Raw genomic sequence first — 16,994 nt, 5'->3', positions numbered from 1 at the left:
CAAAATAATGTTCTAAGTATTATACACATTGAAAAGGTCTACAGAAAAGTCCGCGATGGTATATGTCTTTCTCTTATGGATAACCCACAATAACTTTTTTTCGTCATTTACTTTTTACGACAAATAATCTCATTTTCGAAGCGATTTTAAGCAATACAGCATTTATCCTTAACCAATTCATTTAATATAGATCTATATGGCCCTTTACACCGTATGATTTAAGTGAATATTTTCGAAGATATTACAGATTTAAAAAATTGCGGGACGTAGCGTTTGCGGCGGTACCGGCCGGCCGCCCGGCTATATATTTTATACCCGTGCGAAGCCGGAGCGGGCCGCTATGTTATACAACGTTCACAGTTTTTCTGTAGTGTATTTAGTATCAGCATTGCACCCGTGTGAAGCCGGGGCGGGTCGCTAGTTTAATTATAAATCAAACGCGGGCGGTGCTTCTGTCCTACCCCATGTATGTTATTAAAGACGTTTCAAGTCAAAAGATTTTTAACCAGCAGCTATTGCTTATTTTTATTTCTACCTGGCCACCTAATTATTCATTTCCACAAACGTATCATCCATGTTCGTAACAATAATAAGAAATTAACCGGCTCATAAAGGTAAGAAAATTGTCAATTAGGCGCTTCAGTATTAATTAGATATTGACAAACGCATGGCCATACAACAAACGTCTATTGTGATTTCAATTCACGTATGATTAAAGTTTTTCGTCGATACATGCCTTTTTAATGTGCTCCAATTAAATGCACCTCTGTTTGTCCAGGAATGTAACAATCGAAAACACTTGAACACATATTGAATGTTAATTAAATTTGTATTAATTCACTGGAAATTTAAAATTAATGAAATGAAATGGACGATTAGCTACACCTACTTTTAAGGTGGTTGATAATTGATGTGACGTTATATGGACGGTCGTTGGAGCCTGCGTATGCACATGCACGCGTCGCAAATACATTCTAGTGCATATCTCATTCTAAAAATTAATACTTACATATAGTATATCCACATATTTTATCAGAAATTTTGATATATTTACATACAAGTTTTAAGATTTACAGCTTCTAAATATACAATCTATTTTGAATAACAAGATTTCTGTCGTAAAATAAAGGCCAATGATTTTGAAAGAACGACTAGGTATTCCGTCTTTCTCTTTCTCAGACCATCTATAGATAATAAATAATAATATATCCAGGTACTATAACAATATCTTCTATTATTATATTCTCACAAACAAAATTATCTTCATTAACAATATCTTATATTTATCCTCACAAAGAAAATAATTGTCATTGTTTCATTAAAAAAATCCACATTTATTTATTCTCCAAATCAAAATATACAACAAATTACAAAAGTGAAGCGTTGACAATGTACAAGCAACTATTAAAGCCAGTGGCAGTTATTCTGAAGTCCCTCAGCGCGGAGTTTTGTCTGAGGTTTTTTGTGCACCTTTAAAGGTGGGTCCACATTTGTATCAAGTAATCGTATCCGTATCAGGCGTAACGTATCGAGAAAGCGTATCCTAAGTATGAATCGTATCACGAAATTACATATGGTCCGAGAAATTTTCTAAAATTAGCGGAAATTAATTTTAGTAGACATTATTGACACGTCTCAGATACGCGGTAAATAGCGATCGGAGTGAATTATGATCATGATAATTGTGCGGTCACACTAGCAAATAACATGATACGCTCGATGCTTCGCGACGGAGCAGACCTGGGAGATCTGATACGCGAACACGATCAAGTGTGGACCCACCTTTACGGCTTACACACGCTCTTCGCGAAACTTTTTTCATTTACCGAATGCATTGGACTGCGCTTGTGATAATGAGCCTTGGTAAGAATGCAAACTGTTTGGAACGAGACGCAGTGTTTTAAACAAATCCATTGGATAAATGAAGTAGACTATTGTGACTAAGTTACTAGTTAGTTATGCGCTCTTGGCATTTGGACTTCATTTTGGGTAAAGTTTTTTCGAATTTTGTTTTTGATTTATTTGTTCTGTGCAAATGGTTTGAATTTGTTTAAATGTTTCTTGCATTTTATTGTGAATAGTATATATTGACGTCTTTCTCAATCCTTTTTATATTGTATAAAACCCATCCATAATGTAAACGACGATTTCAATATACTTTTCGCTTGTGGTAAGGAATCTCCGTAAAAAATTCTAGTGTCGATTATTCTTCTATAAATTCCGAGTGAAAAGAAAATAATTGCGGCTAGAGCCTCTTGGAAAAAAACAAAGAATTCAATAATGTTAGCTCTTCGACAGTTGAAATAAATAGTTGTGCTGTCTGAGCTTTGACAAAGACAGCTCGTGATAAGTCCTCAACGAGCATTATCGAATTACCTCGTATTCTCGTATAGATAAATAAGTACTACTTTTTCCTTTCATTGATACGAGAAACTTGTCGTTGCACCTGTCTGTAATAGCAGCCTGTCGAGTGTCTTAGATTGTTTAGCTCTAGATTACTATAAATACACTTGGAATTTATTTATAGAGTTAAAATAATATATAGAAAAATATATATTTTTTTAAGAAGTCCGACGTCTTATTGAACAAAAAGCTAATACTTAAAAGTACATTTATTTAAGTAGGTATTAACTATTAAATATGTAATTATTAAAATTCTAAATTAATAACATTAAGGATACTCTAGAGTCTAGTCCGTATTATACGAGTAGGTAATGCAATTCAAGGTACATTATTAGATATCGAGCCGTAAAGGGAAATTGAAATTATCAACTTAATATTTAAGCACTGAGTTGATATGTTGTCGTGCCAAATCTGAACCATCTTCCTCGTAATTACCTTTTTTCCGAGTATACTGAGGTATTTAGTCTGTTCACTTACATGAAGTATTTAATTTTATGAGTTTTGGATGATTATTGTTAAGTGAGTAATAAATTATTATTAATAGTCTTCAAAGCACACGTATCTTCATTAGTAATAAGTCATAATAGTTAATGATCTTAGGCTCCGTCAACCAAGAATGACGAAATCGACTTTAACCTTCTTTAAATGTTCTCATATGAATATCCAAAGATTAATTTGTGCTGCATAATTGTAATTTTGTAATTAAAATTGCGGTTGGCGCAGTGGTAAAGTAACTGCCTACTGAGCCGACGGTCCCGGGTTCGATCCCCGGTCAGGGCAAATATTTGTGTGATGAACTCAATTATTTGTTCTTGGGTCTGGGTGTTATTATCTATATATGTATTTATTAAATATTATATTTATCGTCGCCTAGTACCCACAACACAAGCCTTAATTGAGCTTACTGTGGGACTAGGTCGATTTGTGTAATAATGTCCTATAATATTTATTATTATTATTATAATATTATGCTTTCGTGGAACAAAATAATTAAAAATTTTAAACGAAAAGGAGTTTGATTTCTGATATAATTTAAATTATTTATTTTATGTAATAAATGATAATAGATAAATCTTGTGTGTTATAAAAAGTAATAGTGGTATTTTTATTCGTGTTTTATTTCTTAGCTTTTATGATCATTTAAATCTAGTAAATAATAAAATGCGGCAAACAGAGACAGTGTTTATTGCTATAGCGGATACTAAATACTAATATCCGTTGTGAGATGTTCCACTCCCTCTAAAGATATAACCTTAAAAGGATTTATTTTCTCTTTGTTATCCTGATAGCCTGGTAAGCTTAATCGATAGCTTTATTTTTTAACTTTATTTAATGGGTAATTATTACTTTTATTGTGAAAAATTAAATCGCGGCAGGCTACTCCTTATTTTAAGCCCAAATATACTTTACTTGTTACTACCTACTGTACTGTAGCTACTGTACTGTACCTACTGTACATCGTAATCACACCATCGTAAATGTGGTGAACAACGAAAGCGTATCTATACTTAATATTATAAAGCTGAAGAGTTTGTTTGTTTGTTTGAACGCGCTAATCTCAGGAACTACTGGTCCGATTTGAAAAATTCTTTCGGTGTTAGATAGCCCATGTATCCAGGAAGGCTATAGGCTGTATATCATCTCGCTAAGACCAACAGGAGCGGAGCAATGCGGGTAAAACCGCGGAGCACAGCTAGTTGTAAATAAATTTCAAAAATATTAAACTATCATGTCTCTATATGCGGATTTGAGATCCCTTTATCCGCTTACATGGACCGCATCGAAAAATCCTTTGCTAGTTTTATTGTTGGAAATATCTGACACGTATTCTTCTCGATAAAAAGCGCTCGTACACTGTCCGCTTATGCCGGGAAAAATGGGCTTAACGAAAGCACACATGAGTGGAGTGAGCAGACTTTGTACAAGCAGTGGCCAACTACACGAGTTTCAAAGCGGATGATAAAACAAAATCTCATTTTACGAGCAACCTAAAACAACGAGATAACGCTATGAAAGAGCACAAAGAAAATAATTAGAAACATTATAATATAACTCGTTCTTTTACCCCAATGTTATTCAATTTTGCCGTCATTGAAAATGGGCTTTGTCTGCTTCGTCGGTTCAATTTGTAACAATTATTAGGTATTATCATTGATACAATTGTATTATATTAGAGGACATAGTATATTGTGGTATATTATTGTAGCTAATGCAGCGTGAAGTGGAACACAATCCGTTTGAATATATTGTTTGATGTTCAACGGGTATGTAACAATGGTTTATAAGATATATTTACTTTGCTCATATGAATATTCAATAGTATTATAATTGACTCAAACCTTCTAATTTATATAATTATTAAATTAAGGTTTGTTGGTATTCTCTTTTCTATTACATAAGTGAATTAACGAATTATTTCAGAAAATTAAACTTAATTTATTTTATCAGCGCAAATTTTAGAGAAGGCTATAAATAGACTGAAAGCTGCAATTGATCGCAATTTCGCTTCTGTTAAGTACTATTATGACGATACCCTGTAGCAACCACTTTAATTTACATTTTACAATATTTTCGCATTACCCCTTACAAATATGACAAAGCTTTTGTTTCACGATTCTCGACATCTTGTTACAACCACTTTATTTCCAAGCGTGAATTCACATTATAATTATGTGATATTCCCCTAACAAATATACGTATCTTATATCTTTTATCTATTTAATTTCAGGACTCCGACCTATCTGTATTCGAGACGACGATCCGTTTCGTGGGCGGATTGCTGTCGTGCTACGCGTTGACCGGCGACACCGTATTCCGCGATAAGGCGGCGGAGGTTGCTGATGCTTTGCTGCCAGCGTTTGATACCCCCACTGGGATACCGCATGCGCTTATCAATCCCACTAATAAGGTAAGTTTGGGAAATATATGTATATCTATCCATACTAATATTATAAATGTGAAAGTAACTCTGTCTGTCTGTCTGTTACTCAATCACGCCTAAACTACTGAACCAATTTGCATGAGATTTGGTATGGAGATATTTTGATACCCGAGAAAGGACATAGGCTACCTTTTATTGCGAAATATGTACCACAGGCGAAGCCGGGGCGGACCTCTAGTGTAAATATAATTAAGTCTCTATGGATCGGGACTTCTTACTATAAAGCTTCGAAAATTTAAGGGTCTTTATCTCAATACAAAATTGCAAATGTTAAATTTATATGTACATATAAACGATAGTTAATAACTTAAAATATTTTATAACCTTAAATGGTTTGAAATTTGCTGCATCGATAATGAACTTAAAGTTCCTCTGGATCAGATAGTCGTCAATATAAAAATGTAATTCTAACGTTCACTAGTGTGAATTTCTAACAATTATTATAGTAAGTGAATAGTAATTATGAACACCGCTGCATGATTCTGTATGAATTGTGCTTCAGTTATTTAAATATTATTATACGGCATGAAAATGTTTATGTTAATGTTTATACAGTTGTTAATATTATACATCACAAAAGCAGCGTATTATCTTTGTGCCTATTCAATTTATAATGTTAATTATGCGCAAACATTAATATAAAACCATCAATTTACATACTTATCGCAAAAAAAACGTTCCATTTATTTCTCAAACTGTATTATCATAATATATTTCAAATACTATCGCTATTTGCTATCACTTGAATATTCAGCAATGCATTATTGGCAATGCTAAACGTTTAATCTTCCTCAACCGCTCCCCGTAAAGGGTACCGATATCGGTGCATAAATTAATCGCCGAGCTTTATATTAATCGGACCTTTTCGAGTTTCCCGACTTCGTTATCATCAAAGGCGGTACGTTGTCATTCCGAGCACAGTCCTAATTAGGCGCGGTGACCCTTGGTCCTTGGAGCTATTACAAAGTCTAATCGTGTGCGAAAATCCGCGCAGCGTGAATGGTAATCAATTTGTTCTTAGCGCCGTGAATGGCTGGATTAGGATTGTGAGATATAGTTGGTAGGAAGTTTGGCCCGTTCTTTTTTCACAGAATAAACAGATTAAGGATACTGATTGATAGCTTTATAGCTTCGGTACAAGTCTTACAATGGAATTTGTTTTATGTTAGCGTGTAACGAGCCAGTGTTATGGGCCCACTTCGCAATGGACAGCGTTGGCCCAACAAATGATAGTCGATGTTTGCCGCCATTACGGCGTTTATGAATTAATCTACAATGACGGCCGATCATTTCAGCCCTCTACAATATCGTAATTGCTCTACTCGCCTAACAATGTGAAGAAGATAAATAAGTTATAACTTGAAAATGGTGTAGTAGTTAAATTTCTAATATGCTTTCACTTTTCAACATTGTTTTTCAGGCAAGCCGTCAGTATCATTGGGCTGGTTCAAACAGTATTCTCTCAGAAGTTGGAACGTTACATCTGGAGTTCACTTACCTGAGTGACGTTACAGGGAAAGAAGGTATTAATGATATTATATGTATAAAATAGATATAAGAAAATTTATTGCATTCAAATTGTTAACCATTTTTCAAACTATGCAGGTCAATACAAAATATGAATATTAAATTTTCAATACATAAACATAATAGGATTGTTTTAATTATTAATTAAGAAGGCTTAAAAAAATAATGACGTCGCATGATACGATCTAATGAGATTTTATGGTATTACAAAAAGAGAATTAATTATTAATATCCTTAATTATTGTTTATTAATATCCATAGTTTATACATAAAACACTAATTAACAAATTATCCAATAGTTTACAGGCAGAAGGCGGCCCGTATCCGCGAAGTGCTACACAATATACAGAAACCGGACGGCCTCTACCCGAACTATATCAACCCGAGGAGCGGACAGTGGGGACAGAGTTAGTATATTATTTATTTGAAAAAAAATGTATTTTATAAGGTATATGGTAGAGTTTAAGGTAGGTCACATAAGGTAAATTGAGGATTTTCGTTGTTAATATTTGAACAAAAATATAGTTGATAAAAATATGATGATGATGATGCCTTTCATTTAAAAATTTATATTACAAGGTACAATAATAGTTTTTGTTGAACATATCATCACAGTTAATCAGAAGTGATACTTCTTTGGCAAGTTTCAAAGATACCAAAATTGTAGCCTTATGTAGCACTAGCTTTCCGCCCGCGGCTTCGCCCGCGTTTTCAAAGAAAAACCCCTTCCCGTAGGATTTCCGGGATAAAACCTATCCTATGTCCTTTCTCGGGTATCAAAATATCTCCATACCAAATTTCATGAAAATTGGTTCAGTAGTTTAGGCGTGATTGAGTAACAGACAGACAGACAGAGTTACTTTCGCATTTATAATATTAGTATGGATTAAGCACTCCGTGACATGACGGTATCGCCATGACGCGACCTTGAAATTTTACTCTCAACGCGCCTAAAGAAGTTTCACTTCAAATAATTTACAATTAATGATGATGATGATTATGGTAATAAAAAAGACGTGTGGCACTCGGGGACTGCCGCGGTAAAGCTATTGCATGCTATGCCTTCAAGCCACACCTCCGTACCCGTCGGAGTGGGGAGCGTGAGGTTTTTTCGTCACGGAATTTCTGGATTCGGTCCCCGCGCTCATGGCCCGCGATAGAAGCTATGCAATAGCTTAATTATGAAAATTTTTGTTTCCAGGGCACATGTCGCTGGGAGCGCTGGGCGACTCGTTCTACGAGTATCTACTGAAGGCCTGGCTCGTCACAAACAACGAAGACGAACAGGCATGTGTTGTTTTTAATATTTAGCTTTAAACAAAACTAAACTACGATGTTTATAACGATCGAATAAGAAAACACAACAAAAACGAACTTGAAACTGTCAAGTGTGTAAAATTTGTGGTAAGAAACAAACATTAAAGCAAAATCAAGCTTACTATAAGTATTTCGGAAAGGTCTATTCACAAAACGTACCAAAAACAATGCAGTTTTACGACATAATCTACGTGGTCAATATACATTTTACACCGAAATAAATTCAACCTTATTCAGATGGTTTAAAGTCGAATTTACAAAGCACCAAAACTCCACCCAAATCATTTCCTTTTTTCAATACTATTCTTAATAAACATGAATGCTTATAAATTGTATTTAAAAACTTGCAGGCACGTATTATGTTCGACGAGGCAATGCAAGCGGCATTAGATAAAATGTTAAGAGTATCGCCGGCGGGATTGTCTTACTTGGCTGAGTTGAAGTATGGCAGGATATTTGAGGAAAAGATGGACCATTTGTCGTGTTTCGCTGGTGAGTTTCACTGTTTTCTTACTTTTCGCAGAAAACTGTTTGCCAGATTTTCACTTGCAAACCAATGTTTTTCAAAATTTTATTTCGCCGAATAATCATTTGCCAACTTATATAATTTTGTTTTATTTCCCAACCTCACAGTTACCAACTAAACGTTTGGTCTGCTTTTCATAATGACACTTCTTAAAATGCCAACCTTTAAGTAGCAGAATAAATATTCTGCTGAATATTACCCAAACTAAAATTAGTTTGCGTAATATTCATTTAGTTGATTATTGTTTACCAAATCTAGTTGGCTTTCATTTACTAATCATGTAATATTTAATGTGACCTAACCTACCCTGTTTCCTTTAGAAAAGCGATTCGTTTCTGGCACTGACCGGACGCTGCCGCGGCAGTTTAGTTTCTCTATTCACCATGAAATCTACTTTTATCTACTTTCTCATATAAAAAGACGTGTGGCACTCGAGGACTGCCGCGGTAAAGCTATTGCATGCTGGGTTCAAGCCACACCTCCGTGCCCGTCGGAGTGGGGAGCGTGAGGTTTTTTCGTTACGGAATTTCTGAATTCGGTCCCCGCGCTCAAGGCCCGCGATAGAAGCTATGCAATAGCTTAATATAATATTGTTATTTCTAGGTGGTATGTTCGCCCTTGCGTCCACAACGTTAGAAAACTCGCTATCCGACCGCTATATGGATGTCGCCCGCAAACTGACGCACACGTGCCACGAGAGTTACGCACGATCCGATACTAAACTCGGTCCGGAGGCTTTCAGGTATTTATGTACTATGTTATATTGTTGGGAACATTATGTATATGATATTATGTTATCGGTATAAAACTCGCTATCCGACCGCTACATGGACGTGGCTCGCAAACTAACGCACACGTGCCACGACAGTTACGCACGATCCGATACTAAACTGGGCCCTGAGGCTTTCAGGTATTTAGTTAGAAACTTGAATTAATGTTACGAACTCACTGGTCTAGTGTGAAACGTAAAATTGTAAATTATTTATTAAAAAATATGTAAACTACAACTTTTAACTATTTATACACAATTTGAAAAATATTAAACACTAGCGGTCCGCCCCGGCTTCGCCCGTGGTACATGTTTACGTTTTCTCTACATAATAACCATCCTCGTACTTCAAGGAATATAATAAAAAAAGAATTATCGAAATCGGTTCAGCCGTTCTCGAGTTATGCGCTTACCAACACATTTTGCGATTCATTTTTATATATAAGAAAGATATGTTGCGATTACGAACAAACTGCATGGCTAGTCTGCAAAAAAAATATATTAAAAATTACATTTCTGAACAAGAACTATTGAGCTGCAAATTGAACTATTGAACAAAGAGCTGCTAAATTGATTACGATTGCAATATAATTTTTACTTCTGTCGTGCGTTGCAATCTTTCACATTCTTTTAACACAAGCAAATGTTCTTTTCATACCTTAATTTATATCATATCCCAATCCTTATCTCATTTTGAATTCCAAATATCCAGGTTCTCAGGCGCAACGGAAGCCCGTGCGATGAAAAGCAACGAAAAGATGTACCTTCTGCGGCCGGAGACGTTCGAGAGCTACTTCATAATGTGGCGACTCACTAAGGAGCAGAAGTATCGCGATTGGGCCTGGGAAGCTGTTGAGGTATGTGCTTACTCAAACTCAAACTCAAACATTTATTTATTCAATTAGACTTCTTCGAGAAGCACTTTTGAAACGTCAATACATATTTTTTACATTTACCACCGATACTGGTTCTTTTATTCGTTTAATAAAAAAGCATGTGTAAATGGAAATGCCAAGACTCGCTGAGGGGCCCCTGCGCGACTCTAGTCAGTAAGTAAGTAAGTGTTTTCATTAGTTAAAGCGAAATAGCGATTAGTAAGCGTGGAACCATAAATTGTAGAATGATGGTTGCCAACTTCTTCGAACATCGGAAACCCAAAAAAAACACGCATTTTTTTAATAAAATGATATTGTGTAATTTATTGTAACTCAAAATTTTTATTATACTGGAATCATGCTGTCATCATGCAATCGGGATAAAAATATCAGAACTGACTCATGAATCCTTTCAGTACTTTCAGTATGATACGTTGTTGAGTTATTAAAAACAAACAGATAGACAATTTTTTTTTTAATTATTTAGAGTGACTAAATTTCGTCAAAGAATCTTCCATGAATAGAATTCTCCCTTTGACATTTTTATTATTAAACTAGCGGTCCGCCCCGACTTCACCCGTGGTACATATTTATGTTTTCTCTACGTAAGAACCATCCTGGTACTTCAAGGAATATAATAAAAAAAGAATTATCGAAATCGGTCCACCCGTTCTCGAGTTATGCGCTTACCAACACATTTTGCGATTCGTTTTTATATATAAGATTATATTTATCGTCGCCTAGTACCCACAACACAAGCCTTAATTGAGCTTACTGTGGGACTAGGTCGATTTGTGTAATAATGTCCTATAATATTTATTTATTTATTCCTTAGGCCCTAGAGAAGCACTGTCGCGTGGAGGGCGGGTACACGGGTCTGCTGAACGTGTACCACGCGGCGCCGCAGGGCGACGACGTGCAGCAGAGCTTCTTCCTCGCTGAGACGCTCAAGGTAAATATCATTATACTCTCTCTCTCTCTCTCTCTCTTTTTCCCTCCACTGTTGGACATAGGCCCCTCCTAAGGCGCGGGTCAAACACAACCGCGCAACCGTGGCACAACCGTGGCGTGCCCATACAAAATGTATAAGAAGGACGTGGTGCAAAACAGATTGAAGAGATGCGCTTATGGCACGCCATAGTGCTCGGTCTTCAGCTTTTCGCCGCCATTGAGTACCAGCAATCTTGCGTATATCGTCGCTCCACCTTGCTACAGGGCGCCCTACACTACGTTTGCCGAGTCGCAGTCTCTCCACAACGCGTTTGCCCCAACGGTTATCCGTTCGGCGATAAATGTGGCCGCCCACTGCCACTTCAGCGTACTAATTCGTTTCGGATTTGATCATTATACTACACTAACACTAATTATTGACTTAGAATAAAGCTCAATCTATTCTATACTCACATGCACTGTTGGTTTAGAAACACACACAAAAATCCAAAATCAAAAGTCCAAAACAAAACTCTGCCTACGCGTCTATTGGGCAGAGTTTTCAAAAGGCAACAATGTTCGAAGTCTATTTCTATACCTTTAACATTATTGCCATGATATGAGGTGTTAGATAAAATGAATGTTTAATAAGACGCCGCTTGAACGTTTTGACGACCTTTTAAAAGGTGATGTAACGTGACGTAGTTGTTGATCAATGAAACTTAGATATTTTTTTACGAAAAGCACTTGACTATTTTCCAAATTTATCTGTATAAGTGAATCAAATTTTACAATAAATAACACATACATTTTATTTTTTTTCAGTACTTGTACCTGATATTCGCCGACGACTCTCTACTCTCACTGGACGAGTGGGTGTTCAACACTGAAGCCCATCCATTCCCCGTCAAGGACAAGAACCCATTATACAGAGCTGCCGACAAACAAGAGGATAACCAAGTTTAATTGCACTTTACACTTACAATACACTTTGAGTTGTGTCACTCACTTAAACGTTGTTGCAGTTGTGAGACTTACACTATACACTTTGAGTTGTGAATCACTTCAGTAATACAGTTCGGTTCGGTTTACTCCGGGAGGATAACTTTAGAGTTACACTTTGAGTTGTCACATCACTAATGAATTAAAAGTTGTAAGACTTGAGCATGTTCAGTTTAATAAAGGATATCCTCTGGTAGAAAAACTAAACCAGTTCTTACTCACACTTTCAATTTACTACTTCGAGTTGTGAGTCACTTTACTAATATATTATTACAATTGGGAGACTCACACTTTTTATTTTGAGTTGTGAGTCACTTGAATCATTATTGTTATGTATACGTGAAGTAAAGTAATGTGACTTCCGGATAATAGTTCAGTTTATTACTAGAGGATAAACATCTGGTAGCCAAATATAGACTTACACTTTCACTTTACTTTGAGGTGTGAGTCATAAATCGATTAAGTGTTTAACTATTGTGGAAAACAACGATTACTTCTTTGATTTCACGCGTTATAAGGTTAACGGACGTATGCGTGTTTTAATCCAATGTGTTTTTCATTTTTTTAATACATTTTTTTTAAATTTGAATCTGATAGTAAATTATAGAATGTTATTTATTATAAGAAAATTAAAACTTGGTTACGTCAATCTTACTGAAGCAATATGTGCTGATTAAAAATATGTATTTATTATGTAAAATTATAAACGAAAGTAAATGAAAAGTCATTTAGTGGGTACTTATCATATTGTAACTCATAGGTACCCACAAACCTATGTTAGGTAATATTATTGAATTTTATGTACCGCAAAATGCTATTGAGTTTTTGCGGCATTCATTTCAATAGGTGTAACCATTCAAACTAGACTTTAAAAAAACTAGGATTTATTTATCTAGATTTTTTGTCTCTATCGTCTTTCTTAATAATTAATTTTTTGAACACATTCCTCGTAAATGCAGGATGTCATTTTTTGCCTTTTTTTAACATTCACTGCCAGCAATAAAATTATTGTTTAAAAAAGTTTAAATAATCGTGGATGGTCGAAATTTTGAAAAATATAAATTATCATGAATATTTCTCATACTTTGTAAATATAATCGATTTAATTTACTTAAAGCCAGTTTATTTTTAACTTGACTTAGTGCTGATTTTTCAATCGTTGGTTAAAACTTATTCTTCGGATAACATATTAAACTAACATTTCAAAAATGCTAGTTTAATATGCAATAATTGTCCGGATTTGACAGTTTAATGGTGACATTTTAATATTATCGTGTAATACTTTATTCGACGGATAAGTTTTTAACCCAAGGATTGAAAAACCGGGCCTTAACCAAGACAAATAACCAGCGTTTATACTTTATAATACTAATACAAATGTTTACTTAAATGTTAATGAATTTATTTTTCTATTTATTTGGTGCATTTTTAATTGCAGTAATTTATTATTATTCGTTCGGAGGTTTTAAGCTCGGAAACATATCGATATAGGCACTACAATAATAATATATAATATTATGTTATTTCACACGGATGTAAGCAATGCGTCTTTAATAATTTAATAATTATTTAGCTTAAATTTAGTGGCTAAACTAATAAATGAATAGACTTAGATATTTTTGATGTATATGTGACTAGATTCAATTAATTGTTGATATTCGTGTGAAAAGCGGCTCTGCATACAAATATAGTTCCATTTAGAGTGAATAAAATGTTAGCAGTTAGAAGATTTTTTATCCAAACTATAATAATAATATAATAATACTTAGTCATAAATCAATTAATCGCATTAATCAAGTGTTTAGAAGGCCTTTAACAGTCATATTAAATGAATAGATATTTTTCTTTAGTTTATTAAGAAAATGTTTTGGTTTTTCGTCTATAATAATGACAGTAATTGTTTTACGTAACTAAAATAATAATTGTGTTAACACGATTGATATAGGACATGGTGATTTGTACCCTATGACAAAAAACAAGGAAACAACGATCTTTAAATTATTTAAAAATGAAATAAATAAGGGTACATTTCTATATTTTATTTGTGAAATTGCCGCACCTGTTACTAGAGCATTGAATCTAATGAACCATAGTGAAACGAGATTAGTTGTCGTAGACAATTATAATAATTATCTGTACATTGTGTATATATAGCTAGATATAGCGTAGCGTCTGTGTGTAGAACTGTGAGATAGTGAGAGTTATATTTAGAATTAAACTGTCTTACCACAAAAAACTTTAAACAGGGCTTAACTTTAAGCGCGGGTTCTCTTTAATCTGGTTTTGTCGTATTTTACATAGACAACTATTAAAGTGACAGATCCCTGGTTTAAAGTAAGACTGTGTTTAAATTGTTTTGTGGTAAGACCATAAGTTTCTATTTATATTCATAATTATCATTATGTGTATGAAGAAATCTTCAATATTTCGATAGTAGCATAATTGTTTAAAAAAATTAAAACCTTTTTGTTATCAATTTTTAAACGACAAACAAAAATATTCAAAAGAATAAGACAAATGATGAATGAAATAATATCAACTTTATCATCGAGTGATTAAGATTTAAAATATAACTCTCATTCCCTCGCCTCCCCACAATAAAAATTTATTTTAAATTAATGTATGCGAGTGTGCGACTGTTGATTTGTTTTTGTAATACTAAGAAGTATAAAAATATGTTATCCATGTAATGATATTTAAATTAAAAAATTAACTCGTAATTTGTTATATTCTGTGTTGTTAAAATTGATTTAAAATGCTGATATTTTGTACTTCTTAGATAAAGTAATTTAACCTGACTGCCATCTATGTCTGTTGTATTATATATTTCATATTAATATTATATATATTCGCAAAAGACAAATAACAAGCAGATTATATGTTTAATTTATAAATTTTATTTCTCGTGTACCTTCTGATTTAAAAAAATATGTATATTTTCACCTCGTTCCATATAGAAAACTCATAAATAAGTATTTTATAACTTTGCCATTCAAAATACTTTTACGCATTTATAATCTCCTAGTAATAATAGGCCAGTAGAAATCGACACTAAAAAACCCTAAATTCGCAAAGCACGATGTAGATTTGAATTTTTGGTATGTTGTTTGGATCAGTTAGGGTGATGTAAATCCCAATTTGCAACTTCGAAAAAGTTGTGCTCGCTGCGCACCACGTGATAAACTGCGAAAATTTTGGACTTTTTTCACTTTTTGCTCTAAAAGTCATAAACTATGCGTTTCCGACAAGTATGATTCAGTACATAAATTAAGGTTATTAAATTTGCAACAATTTAAGCCTAACCGCAGCTCTCTAAACCTTATAACGACTAAACTGTGGCCATTCAAAGATGGTTCATTTTTCCGGAAATATTGAAATTTTTAGTTTTGCTCCCGTTTGAAGCAAAATATTGGCAAAAACCGCTCGTTCTATGAGAAGTTCGTATAATAAAGTTGTAGTGCATTTAATTTTCTTTCATAAGAGCATAGAACAAAGTCTGTGAGACAAATAGTTCACTCACAATATCTGAAAAACAAAAAGAAGGTAGAAATAGATTTTTAAAGAATTGAAACTGAGGGCATATAAAATCATAAAAAGGATAATACTTTTTCATATGCAGGATAGGTTATTAACAAAATTACAAAGATAATTAAATTTGCAACAATTTAAGCCTAACCGCAGCTCTCTAAACCTTATAACAACTAAGCTGTGGCCTTTCAAAGATAGTCAGTTTTTCCCGAAATTTTCAAATTTTTAGTTTTGCTCCCGTTTGAACCAAAATATTGGCAAAACCGCTCGTTCTATGAGAAGGTCATAAAATAAAGTTGTAGAAAATTTAATTTTGTTAATTACCTATCCTGCAAATGAAAAAGTATTATCCTTTTTATGATTTTATATGCCCTCAGTTTCAATTCTTTAAAAATCTATTTCTACCTTCTTTTTGTTTTTCAGATATTGTGAGTGAACTATTTGTCTCACAGACTTTGTTCTATGCTCTAATGAAAGAAAATTAAATGCACTACAACTTTATTATACGACTTTCTCATAGAACGAGCGGTTTTTGCCAATATTTTGGTTCAAACGGGAGCAAAACTAAAAATTTGAAATTTTCGGGAAAAACTGACTATCTTTGAAAGGCCACAGCTTAGTTGTTATAAGGTTTAGAGAGCTGCGGTTTGGCTTAAATTGTTGCAAATTTAATTAGCTTTGTAATTTTGTTAATTACCTATACTGCAAATGAAAAAGTATTATCCTTTTTATGATTTTATATGCCCTCAGTTTCAATTCTTTAAAAATCTATTTCTACCTTCTTTTTGTTTTTCAGATATTGTGAGTGAACTATTTGTCTCACAGACTTTGTTCTATGCTCTAATGAAAGAAAATTAAATGCACTACAACTTTATTATACGACCTTCTCATAGAACGAGCGGTTTTTGCCAATATTTTGCTTCAAACGGGAGCAAAATAAAAATTTCAATATTTCGGGAAAAATGAACCATCTTCGAATGGCCACAGTTTAGTCGCTATAAGATTTAGAGAGCTTTAATTAGGCTTAAATTGTTGCAAATTTAATAACCTTAATTTATGTACTGAATGATACTTGTCGGAAACGCATAGTTTATGACTTTTAGAGCAAAAAGTGAAAAAAGTCCAAAATTTTCGTAGTTTATTATTTGCGTATAATCTTTTTTCCTACTTTCCCAA

The 16,994-nt window shown here is 33.8% G+C and overlaps 1 protein-coding gene across 1 annotated transcript in view; it reads left to right on the top strand.

Annotated features, from left to right (window-relative positions):
• alpha-Man-Ia (alpha-Mannosidase class I a) overlaps positions 1-14,879 on the top strand; it is a 79,245-nt gene extending 64,366 nt beyond the window's left edge. Inside the window, exons 3-11 of the mRNA XM_089700188.1 lie at positions 5,132-5,311; positions 6,765-6,867; positions 7,171-7,278; positions 8,073-8,158; positions 8,539-8,680; positions 9,318-9,456; positions 10,196-10,340; positions 11,194-11,310; positions 12,114-14,879. Of these exons, the coding sequence (XP_089556314.1) occupies positions 5,132-5,311; positions 6,765-6,867; positions 7,171-7,278; positions 8,073-8,158; positions 8,539-8,680; positions 9,318-9,456; positions 10,196-10,340; positions 11,194-11,310; positions 12,114-12,254 (1,161 nt within the window). The 3' untranslated portion in view covers positions 12,255-14,879. The remainder of the gene's footprint in view (positions 1-5,131; positions 5,312-6,764; positions 6,868-7,170; positions 7,279-8,072; positions 8,159-8,538; positions 8,681-9,317; positions 9,457-10,195; positions 10,341-11,193; positions 11,311-12,113) is intronic.
• Positions 14,880-16,994: the final 2,115 nt, after the last annotated feature.

Source organism: Colias philodice, chromosome 10, assembly GCF_061535455.1.
Source record: "Colias philodice isolate Cphi_HAF_F1 chromosome 10, ilColPhil1 Martin Lab GWU primary, whole genome shotgun sequence".
Taxonomy (NCBI): domain Eukaryota; kingdom Metazoa; phylum Arthropoda; class Insecta; order Lepidoptera; family Pieridae; genus Colias; species Colias philodice.
The sequence above is the reverse complement of the archived record's forward strand: the minus strand, read 5'-3'. Positions and strand labels throughout refer to the sequence as shown.